Genomic DNA, 12,137 nt, shown 5'->3' with positions numbered 1-12,137 from the left:
TAGAGGAGGAGCAGGAGGTGGGGAATGGGGCCGGGGGGGCGTGGTGGGAGGGGTGTTTGAGAAGTGGTTGCTGGATGATCAAAGGTTCAGTGAAATGTGTCACGGACACGAAGAATGGTGCTGATGGTGTGACTTGCATTTTGATTTCTCTTGAGAGCTGCGCCCCATGGGGGGGAGGGGTCTCTGCAGTAGAAGGTGCCCTCCAGTTTTTATCCATTACAATCCCTCCCTCCTACCCTCTGGCTCATTCCCAGGAGGTGGGGGGATTTTAAATGTACTCATAGTTGTTTTTGATTTGTTTTTATTCAAAAATAATATTTGTTGCGATTCTAGACATGCTGTGTTTCTAGATGTGTTGTGACTGAAAGAGTTAAAGAACCAATCTTGAAATAAATTGTTTTTGGAACTTTTCCAAAATACGTCAGAGCTACTGTTGAGGCGTGTGTTGGTGTGTGTGTTCATGTGTGGCAGGGGTCCACTTGAGTGACGGGTGGAATTCAAATCCCGGCCATGATTTCATTGAGAGAGCGGCCGTGTAAGGGGATACCCATGCGAAAGCCTGCCTCCCCCGGGGCCAACGGGAAGGGCACAGACCCAGGAAGCTGCCCCCTTGTGGCCCTGGGACTGGCTGCTGCTCCACCGGGGCCGTGGGCATGGAGCAGGATAGGCCTGGTGCTCTGAGTGGGCAGAGCTTCAGGGCTGAGAGGCCTACATGTTGAGGCGGGGATAACCCACCTCCCCAGGCACAAGAACTATGTGTGTGTGTGTGTGTGTGTGTGTGTGTGTGTGTGTGTGTGTGTGTGTGTGTGTGTGTGTGTGTGTGTGTGTGTGTGTGTGTGTGTGTGTGTGTGCGCCTTTTGTGTACATGCCCCCGTCTCACTGCCAAGCTCAGCTACAGAATCTGTGACCCAATTCTCTGGGACCCGATCTCACACTTTTAGTTTATTTATCGCTTTTCTCCAGCTCGGTTGCCCATTGCCTCTTTCCAGTGTTAGATGTTCAGACTACCATTCCCTGGAAACCAAAACCTTGAAGAGAATAGAGAAAAGTAGATGATGATGATCATTGTAGAGGATCACATCGCCATCTTCTAGAATAAAGACCCGGTGCCGAGAGGACGGCCTGTCCCTCTGGAAGGGGAGAGAGGACGGCCCGTCCCTCTGGAAGGGGAGAGAGAGGACCGTCCCTCTGGAAGGGGAGAGAGGGGACCGTCCCTCTGGAAGGGGAGAGAGGACAACCCTGTCCCTCTGGAGGGGGAGAGAGGACAACCCCGTCCCTCTGGAGGGGGAGAGAGGACGGACCGTCCCTCTGGAGGGGGAGAGAGGACAACCCTGTCCCTCTGGAGGGGGAGAGAGGACGGCCCCATCCCTCTGGAGGGGGAGAGAGGCACAATGGGCCAGTGTTCAGGACCCAGGGCCAGGCGGGGCTCCCCTCAGTCCTTCAAGCTGTTAGACAAGCAGGAGAGGGGTCAGCCACACACAGCAACCAGCTCTGCCCTGCCTGGACCCTCCGTACGTAGAGAGGAGGGAGAGGGAGGGAAGGGAGAGAGAGGGACAGAGGGGGAGAACTGTTTTATTCTAATAACAATTTCCAAAGATAATACTTTCTACCTTTTGTAATATAAACCTCCACTTCTTCTTTCACCATATCGGCCAGGAGCTCTTTGCTGACTCAACACAACGCAGTCAGACTTACTCCAGAACCTTCTTTTCTGTTGTTAACTTTCATCGGTCATCCACAGTGTCGGGCAGGCCTGACATGGCTTCTGCTTGTTCTTAATTTTGATGTGATGTGTTGTTTCGTATGACATGAGATCTCCCATCCTATCCCCTTTTCAGTCTGATGGTTGTCACAATCGTCCTTTATCTTCCTCTGCTGAACGCTGAATTCTCCATTTCTCATCATTTGTTTTCTTCCTGCCGTTAGAGACCGTTAGCACATGGTGATGTGTGGAATCGATCTGGTATCGCGACAACATTTCACCCTGAAGGCAATGAAAGGATATACGCAGCAACCCCGAAACTCCACTTCCCCGGCTCCTCCTAGAAGAGTGTCGAGGTTCTTCCTGAGCAAGACACCTCACCCTGACTGCTCCTGACGAGCTGGCTGTCGCCCTGCATGGTTGACTCCACTATCAGTGTCTGAATGTGTCTATGAATGGTTGTAAGGATTTGGCTTTGGATAAAAGCGTCTCCTAAAAGCCCTAAATGTATATGTAATGCATGATCCCCTTTGGTCTATGCTGCTGGGCGACTGGGTGCTCTGAGTTGCTTCCACCACACCTATGCTTGCTTCCCACAGTGGTAAAGTGTGGTACAAAGGTGGGGAGAGGTGAAGGGTATCTGGGGTCATGGTTTCCGAGTCCGAGGGCATGGGGTTGCCCTAGTAACGCCAACCAGGTGTACATAAAGGTTTTTATTACGACCGATTGTTGGTTTACACTGCCGGTCAGAGCTGCTGCTTTCATTTGCTTTATTTATTCATTTAGACTCTGCTGCTTTGCATTTATTTGTTTGTCACTCAACACAGATCCATGACTCATACTTTTGCTATGGACAACATGCCGCTACAATAACTGTGGCTTTTGACGCCCTTTGATCTGAAAACCATCTTCATATGACGTCTCCCTCAGACCTGGCACTGGAATGGAGACGAGAAGCAAGATTTAAGATACATTGATTTTAAGAAGGGTTGTTTTCTTTGTCAGCTGTAATATAGTCCTAATAAACACAAGATATAGCCACTCAAGTGTCCCTGCAGGCCTTTTGAAGCTGCTTGAACTGGGATAACACAGCAGGGTTAAGTATAAAATGGATGATAACAAAGGCTGGTACCGCGCATCCTCCTCATAACTGTGGAAAGACACAGTTGTTTTGATTGTGTGAAGTCGCATTAGTAAAATTACTCCTTGTGGTTTACAAGTAATCACTGATCATTGCTTGTTAAAGGAAATTTTGACAATCTCAACAAAGCTTATCGGAAAACTCATAGGCAAGTGTCTGTTCCCGTTTTCATCATTGAGATGCTATGCAGTGGGCTGCCTGTTCAGGTTACATGTAACAGCATGGAATCAAATGGAATTCCTGGGAATTTGCCGTGGGTTTTAGCAATTCTTTCTTAAAGGTTGGGTATGGAATTCTCCTTTTTGGCAATTTTTGCAAAATTATTTGAAATCCTTATCATAACCCACTTACAGCCACTGAGTTAGAAGTACTGACATGACAATTAAACAAGTCAATCATCTGTGGGCAGGGCAGGCAGGGCTCGAGCTTCTGTTTGTTGTTATCCTGCAGTAGCTACTGGAGCTAGCTAACTAGCTAATCCACATTTGGACCTAGCACGAGAAGACAACCCTAAACTCCAACCTAGCTGGCCTGGCTCGCTCTCGCGCATCTGTGTTCGCGCTCGTGCATGATTGCGCGTCCATGTACTTGGAATGGGTGGAGTCAGAGTCAGCGTTGAAGGAGATGGGGTAGGACCATTTGAGTTGTGTATTTTCAAAATCTGCTGGCGTTTCGCAAATCCCATACCCAACCTTTAAGTATTAAAGATTCTCGAATGGCAGACGACATTAATCAGTAGTCATCTGAATAATAAGCTCAATCTTTATTTCAAAGGCCGATTCACAACTTCATGCTGATAAGGGTAGAATACTCTATTGTATGTTTAGATCCTTCCAGTTTTAGCCACAACTGACGGAGGACGCTAATGCATTTTTTAGGTGTATTGCATCGGCTGATGCGTGGCTGCTGCGTTCGCCTATGTTTTTTTCCCGGCATGATTTAAAGACACAGTTCAATAAATGTTCCTTTTTAAAATTGAGACTTGTAACACTTGTAATCATCATTGTGTCGTTTTTATGATGTATATTGAGGGAGCAAAAGCAGTATCGGCTCCAAATATCGTCTCAAGAAAATCTGCAGCCCGTCATCAGCTAAGGCTGATGAAAATAAACGGTATCTGAATCGGCCCTAAAAAATCCTATCGGTCGATCCCTACACTTCATTTCACTTCATGGGACCATCCAGGGAAGCTACATTAAGCTGCGTTCACACCAAAAGACACAGTTGTCACCTGTTTGCGTGGTCGCCCAAGTTTTGTCGTGCGACAATCATAATCTGTCACTGTGCAAGTTTTATCAGCCGAATTTGTCGCGGCACATTTTTTGCCCACCAACAGTGCTTCATGCCAATTCATTCTCAACCATGGCCGAGATAACCACCAGTGCATGTTTTACCTGTTGTGGAAGAGGAAGAAACGTTGGAAAACCGGACGCAGTCTATTCATAATACTGTAATGACCATGGAAGAGGCAATGAATAAAGTATTGATTAGACAGCGATTTATTAGATACCACGGCTAATAAGCCGTTGGAACACACCACTAACAAGACCGGTAACCACAGCAATGCCGGTAACTACAACATACCCCGCGAAGCCCAATCCCCAGGAGAGCTCCTCCCACTATGGCCATTAAGAGGCATAGACAGCTTTTGGCCGTGATATTATCCATAATATAATATTATATTATATACTATTATATATAAAGCTCCCGGAGTCACAAACGGTCACTTTCTCTCCCTCTCTATGCCGTGGTTCACTCCGGAATGCAAGGCAGGGAACGGGTGGCAGGGAAGTGCAGGGTACGCTGATTGGCTGTTACGTTACGTCACTCAAGGGAGTGAACACTAGTGGTGGATTTAATGATTTGTTTCCGTGACCCAGTTCGCGTGAGTCAGTTCGCCAAGAGGAGTCGTTTGCGAATCGTTCGTTCGTTCATTCGTTCAGTCGAGTTTCCGATAGCACTGAGTCTGACTGACTCAGCTGAGAACCGTGCAATGGCGTGCATTCCATGATGCGATTTACCGCAACCGGAACCCAGGTTGAACGAACAAACGGTTTGCGAACAGCTCCTCCCAGTTCAGTCGAGTTTCCGGTGAATCGATTCTCTGGAAACTCGACTGAACTGGGAGGAGTCGTTCGCGAATCAGCCTAGTTTCCGGTAGCGGTGAATCGCATCACGGAATGCACGCCATTGCACGGTTCTCAGCTGAGTCAGTCAGACTCAGTGCTACCGGAAACTCGACTGAACTGGGAGGAGTCGTTCGCGAATCGTTTGTTCGTTCAGCCTGGTTTCCGGTAGCGGTAAATCGCATCATGGAATGCACGCCATTGCACGGTTCTCAGCTGAGTCAGACAGATTCAGTGGAGTCAGTGCTACCGGAAACTCGTTCGTTCGTTCAGTCGAGTTTCCGGTGAATCGAATGGTGAACGAGACGAACGAGAGAAACAAACCGGTTTGGTTCGTTTCGAACCGGTTCGGTTCGTTCGTCCTAAAGACTTGTTCATTCGAACCGGTTCGTTCGGGAACGAGTCAACATCAGTGAAAACTGATTGCCTGTCATCACGCGAATGTCGCGGCAAAGTTGAAATATTTGAAAACATTCTCAAGCGAAAGTGTCCCGCTGCAAATCGTCGTGAATTTGCTCGCCCGTGCAGGCCAAAAGTGTTGCGCTACAAATCAGATCTTGTCGCAGGTTTTTTGACTTTGTATGGAGTCATGTCGCCCCTTCGCGTCTGGTGTGAACGCACCTTTACAGTTGAGGTGGTGTTCTTGGCCTAGGCTGGAGCCAGGCGCTGGGCCCTCTGCCACTCTGGTGCCTCTTGTAGGGGAGGCTTTCATGTCATGCTCGGTGCCTAATTGAGCAGTTCCACCCGCGGTTACGCGGGTGAAATTTTTCACCGCCCCCTTATGGTAGGGCGGGGTTTAAGCTGGATGGCGGTAGCCACGGCAGCTACGTAAGCATCGTGACCTCATAGCAGTCCGACACAGTGTAGCCTGCTAATAAATCCAAGGAAAAAGAGGAACATGACTTAATGAACAAAGAGCACCAATGTAGGACAACCAAGACAGACGTCAAACTTTTGCGCAACATTTTCTTAAATAAAAGAAGCTTTCGCCGTTGTCAATAAATTAGGGTACTGTGTTATTATCCCCCTGTCGCACGGAAGTGACGATTCTGGTGACCAATCAGTATCCCAACGGAGGAGTAATGTGAGACGAGTACGGCTCAATACGGCTCAGTCCGGATCAAACACACTTTTGGCGGTGGAAACGCGAACCGTGCCGCACCTTTGTATACTGAGCCGACCCGCAGCCTCCGGTGGAAATGTGCTACAAGTAGCCCAAGGACCCTACCCTGTAGGGGAAAGAATGTGTGATTCCTCAATTCTGGTGAATGCCAGTCATCTCATGGCAGCCGACCAATCCCTTGACTATAATTCTGTGTCTGTCTTTTTTTATATCAAAGGAAATTGGGGGTTGACATTTCTGACTTGTTTTTGTTTGACTATTCTTAAGTCAAGTTCAAGGAGTTGTGTATCTCCATGCACCTGTTCTATATTACCATATGACAACACTGACAGTTTGTTTCTCCTCCCTCCAGATGCATCCCCTGGGACTGTGTAACAACAATGATGATGAGGACCTCTATGAGTATGGATGGGTAGGAGTGGTGAAGCTGGAGCAACCCGAGCTGGACCCGAGCTGTCTCACCGTGCTGGGAAAGGTAAACAAACTTTTTTTAAAACATGCCACACATTAAAACACCACACCTCAACACGGGGGAATGTTGTCCTCTGACATGAACTGACACTGAAGGCACTTCAAAATAACTTTAAAATCTCTCTCACAGGCTCACTGGTCTGGAATATTCTGTTGGCTTCAAGCAGATCCTTGCCGAATAGGTCGGGTAGAATGAGGGGGGAAACCAAAAACAATTGTGTTTCCTCCCCTCCCCACTTGTTCTCCTTATTATTCACACCCCTCTGGAGCCCACAGTGATATTTATCATGCCTTAATTAAGCTTTCCTTATAATGGAATGTTCCAAATCTCCCAGGGGAACTGGGGTGTGGAGGCGATTGCCTCTCATTTTCTTCTGGATAAGCTCAGTGACAGAAAGAGAGCAGCCATTTCAGATTGAAGGTGGCCTTATGTCATACAGACTAGGGATTTCACGATATCAGACATTTAGTAGTCGATACCACTGTAAGAAACAAAAACAAGGCAATAAATCCCATGTTCTTCAACATACACTAATTTATTAAAAGCATTACAAAAAACAGTGGCACTGGCATGTAGCCTTGAAGTAATGAGTAAAAATAAACCACTATAACATTACAAAACAGTACAGTGGCAAACAATATAAAGTGCAAACTGAGGCAGTATTCCTTCTTTTTTTAAACATGGATAGTAAATAAAATAGAAATAGCTTGTGTCCACATAAAATAAAAACTTAACTCAAGATGTCCCTCCAATGTATAAATAAAATCTAACAATATTTTAAAACAAAATAAAGTACAATCTGAGGCATTATTCCTTCTTCTTTTTAACATCTATAAAAATAAGTATCATAGCGAAATAAGATTTCTTCCGTGTTTTATATACTCGTTGACCGGAAACAGAAAGGGGGGCTGGTTGTAGTCTTTTCGCTCGGTTCTAGAACTAGGGTTGATACAGAGAACAGAGTGAAAAGACTACAACCAAAAACAAACAGCCCCCTGTCAGTTTCCATTTCCGGACTGGTTTCAGTTTCAGACTCTGTTCATGTTCCTAGACTCTGTTCATGTTCCTGCTTGAAGCTGTGACAGCCCAGACTAGCCCCTCCAACCAGGGCTTCTCCACGCCAGCAGGTTTGGGCTATAATTAGAAGATGAAAAGGCCATTGTTGCCTCTATGTCAAATTCTCACTCTAGGACTTCACCTACAGCTAGACCCTCCGAACTACAGTTGGTGGCATGGTCTTAGCGAGTCGCCATACCCCTGTGCCATCACACTTGTCAAATCAAGACCCAATAGTTCATGCCCCTTTGGCTGCCAGCTCTCATGGGCTTCTCCCGGCTGGGTCTGGCCTTGCCTTGCCTGGTCTGATCTGGTCTGGTCTGACCACTCACTGGTCTGGTCTGGTCTGGTCTGCCCACTCTCTGGTCTGTTCTGGCCACACGCCTCATATTGCCTCACCCATTCCCTAAACAGTCCCCCCCCCCTACCACCCAGACCCCAAGGCCCCAAGATGAACCGAAGCGCCTATCCCATTCTGTTGCCCCTAGTGCCACCGATAATGCGTGAGAGGGGTCTTGTTTGGTCAGTCTGGGTCCACTCCATTACCATATTCCAGTGAGCACCAGATCTTAATCCCTGTTTACTCTGAGTTCGAATATGAACCGGCTGAGTATTCCGAAACCCCAGCTGTGTGCTGAACCCATGCCATCATACTGTTCTGATGCAACAATGGGTCCTCTTATTACACTTGGTACGGCCCAGAGGAGGTACACTCATCTCCCCTGTCCAAATTGTCAAATTCTAGTCAATTAATGGGGGCCAACTTCCAAATACATTCTGAAATCTATTTATACCACAAACTAGACAACAGACCACAGAGGTTGTGGATGGATTCTAATGGCCACTCTGATATCCAGGTGTAGAATATGATTTGGGTTCTGTGTTTCCGACAAGATTGCAAAGTTTGTTAGATTCGTGGTGAAGTCACGTTGGCTGGCAATAACAGAAGCATCTGCCCCCCCCCCCCCCCCCCCAATCTTCCGTTTTTAACAGAAAAAGGATTGTGTTTTTATATAAACTTCAAAGAATTTTCATGTAAACATACATGGCACAGTTGAAGCTGTCTATTCTACATTATATCCTAACTATCTTATGGTCCCAACAATGTTCTATTCTTAGTCTTTTGGATTAAAGTAATAAATTATACTTTACTATACATTCTCCTTATGTATATGTTTACTTTTAACTTCATGTAGAAGAAAGTCCTGGATGTAGGAGAGAATGGGGAAGAGGATGCGGGTGGAATCATGCAGTTCTCTGAAGACCAAAGGAAGCACTCCAAAGTGCTGGCGGTTCACTTATATGTACACAGTTTTTTCCTCTCCTTCCTCTCTGGTTCCTGTGAGAGCCGCAAGGCTGTTGACCCTTGACCTCCAGTGCTGCCTCCTGTGCGGCACACTGGGATTTCATTGCCCAGGTTCCGGAGCACCGAGAGCGTGTTGAGATCCCCTGGGTTGTACTGAGCTGTGATCCACTATTGGTTCTGAGCTGTGATTTAGTGTGTTCTACTGGGCTGTGATCCAGTGTGTGTTGTGAGCTGTTATCCAGTGTGTTCTACTGAGCTGTGATCTAAGGGGTATTCTACTGAGCTGTGATCCAGTTTGTGTTGTGAGCTGTGATCCAAGGGGTATTCTATGGAGCTGTGATCCACTATGGGTCTGAGCTGTGATCCAGTGTGTTCTACTAAGCTGTGAGCCTCTGTGTTCTATATAGCTGTGATCCAGTGTGTTATATTGAGCTGTGATCCAGTGTGTTCTATTGAGCAGTGATCCAGAGTGTTCTACTGAGCTGTGTTTACCTGTGTCGGACTGATCTGTGATCACCGGTGTTGGACTGAGCCTTCGCACATGAAAAAGGTTTTGGCAACATATGAGTCACCTTCGTGTTTTTTGGAATATTGTTATGCAAGGCCTTAACAAAATCCTCAGTTCTTCTTGCAATACCTGCTCAACTTTCACATATCTACAATCTGCTATGGTTATTTATTTCAACTTAGTATTTGACATGATTATATTCAATATTCATGCCGTGCAAGTGCAGACTCTTTGCTCGTAAATAACATTACATTTGACCTGGTAATTAAAACCAGCATTCCTTGAAACCCCCATCTAGGAGATCTGCCCTATACACACCCACCCTCACCCCATCCCCCTCTCTCCTCTCTCCTCACCACACCATACACCCCCACCCTCCAAACCTTCCCCCCTCTCTCCTCCCCACACCATCCACCACAGTCCTTGGCACTTGTCTGGAACATCATGACATGGCCCTTCAATGTTGGCCCCGGCCGGCTGGGGTCTCTATGGGCGTGCCAGCTTGATATATCCTATCATTTCATTCGCGTAAATGCTAGTCCTGCTAGCCACATGGGGCCCAGGCATGCCACCACCACCACCACCCATTTTTACCATTCCCGCGATGCATTGTTCCGGGCTTCCCCTCTGACATCAATCCCCTCAACCAGCACATGGTGGAGTTTAATTATCGGGGGGGGGAGTTGTGTAACAACTGAAGAGGGCTTTGATTCTGAAGAGGAGGAGGAAAGGGATGTTATGAAAGCTGAGGTGATGTGTAAAGCGGCCATGGTGTCCTCGCCTCTCCAGGACAGTTTCAGACCAATGGTTTAAGTCAGATGTCATTGTCAGGATGATGTTCCTCCAACACAGCCTAATAGGGTTAGGGCCGTGACTCTGTCTCACATGAATACGATCACGTGGAGTCACTTCTCCTGCACAACTTTTCTCTGAACCTCTGGAGTTCTGCAGGTGTTTGTGAGTTTGTGGGAGGTGCGTCCCTATTGCTACAGACCTGCTCATATAAGAGCTTTGATTTCCCGGCACCGGCAACGCAACATTTCTAAAGGAGTCCTCTGCACAACCTGCTGAAAACAAAGCTTTGTAATAAAATAATGTGCCCTGAGCACCCTGCCCCTCAGAGTTAGCTTCCTCTATGGGAAACGCTTTCTCTTTTCACATGTGCACACGCCCACACACGACAGACGGCCAGACGTCTCCCCACTGCGTCGTAGCGGGAATGGGTTTGCTGTGCGAGCTCGTCTCTGCCCCCGTGGCCCCGGGCTGATACTGGGGGAGCAAACAGCCGTGTGTGTGTGTGTGTGTGTGTGTGTGTGTGTGTGTGTGTGTGTGTGTGTGTGTGTGTGTGTGTGTGTGTGTGTGTGTGTGTCATGTGCATGAAAGCGAGGGAGATGGGCCAGCAGACAGATGAGTGTGATGTGGAAGGCGACTGGCAGTACGCCTGCGGCCATGTTAGCTGTTCCTGCACAAGCAGAGACACAAAGTTATAGGTCACACAGAGGCCAACACTGTGCCAGTACGGTGCGATTCCGCAAGCCCAGTTTTCATACAGGATCACTGTTGAAAACGGCATACATTGTGAACATTTGTACATTGTGGAACAAAGTGTGTTTTTTGCGATTTCACGTTTATCATTCTTTTCATGAGTGTGTATTTTAAAGGTCCCATGGCATGAAAATCGCACTTTATGAGGTTTTCTAACATTAATATGAGTTCCCATAGAGGAGCCCCGCCGCCCGCTACTGCGAGGCAACACCGACGCGAAGCACCACCTCTGCGGGGCGGTGGTACCTCGGCAGCGGACAGCGCCGAGGCGGTGGTGCCTCGGCAGCGGGGCTCAGGGGGAGACAATCGCGGGCAACAATCCCTTTCTACTTCCATGACGCGGTTCAGTCTACTTCAAATTGATGTGGAAATGGAAGACCTAGAGACGTCGGAGAACCAGACGCAGTCGTTTGAGATTCATAATATCGTCTGGAGGCGCACACATCTTTTGGCCGTGATAATATATATTATACGATATAGATATCTATGTAAAGTATGATATCATTGAGATATAGAGCTCCAGGACTCCCGCCGGAGCACCCCGAGTGTTCTAGAATATTTACAGAACACGGCCAATAAAACGTAAGGACGGGCTACCGGTTTAATGGATTTATACAAAATAATTCATTTAAAATGTGTCTGATCTTGGGGTTAAAATCTCCCTCTCTGGCTGTGGTGCCTCGTTCTCCAGTCACTGCCACCAGCTGACAGAGTGGGGGACAGTGATGGGAGAGAAAAAAATCGCTGAATTTTAGGCTTTCTGTCATTCCCGCAGTGTTGCTTTGTTAGATTGCTGCCAGTCTTTATACAAGTTTGATTTACAATGGTTTATTTTATTTGAGATTTGTAAGCACCCTCTTTATTCTCACTAGCACAAGAGGGATTTTTTTCTTTTTTCTTTTGTAGAATCAAAGAAAAACTTGATATTAGATTGAACATTTTACCTCCTCCTTCTACGGTAGGTTGCGTGGCAATTTTGAGTCTGTTTAAATCAATATTTAATTTGCGTTGCTTGAAATAAAATGTGTGGCCATATATGCTGTGTCCTTGTTTGGAAGTCACTCTACATGTGTTCTGAAGTACAATTCAAGAGTAGGTTGAACATTGCACTTCCACACTACCTACATCTCTCCATGATCACAAAATGTGATAAAGTTG

General features: G+C 47.0%; 1 protein-coding gene across 2 annotated transcripts in view; it reads left to right on the top strand.

The window, feature by feature from the left end:
• The window catches only part of znrf3 (zinc and ring finger 3), a 75,311-nt gene that overhangs the window by 39,338 nt on the left and 23,836 nt on the right, over positions 1-12,137 (top strand). For both annotated transcript variants that reach the window (XM_060066010.1, XM_060066009.1), the window contains exon 2: positions 6,445-6,567. In XM_060066010.1, coding sequence (XP_059921993.1) covers positions 6,445-6,567 — 123 coding nt within the window. The remainder of the gene's footprint in view (positions 1-6,444; positions 6,568-12,137) is intronic.

This window comes from Gadus macrocephalus, chromosome 11 (genome assembly GCF_031168955.1).
Source record: "Gadus macrocephalus chromosome 11, ASM3116895v1".
Classification (NCBI taxonomy): Eukaryota; Metazoa; Chordata; class Actinopteri; order Gadiformes; family Gadidae; genus Gadus; species Gadus macrocephalus.
The sequence above is the reverse complement of the archived record's forward strand: the minus strand, read 5'-3'. Positions and strand labels throughout refer to the sequence as shown.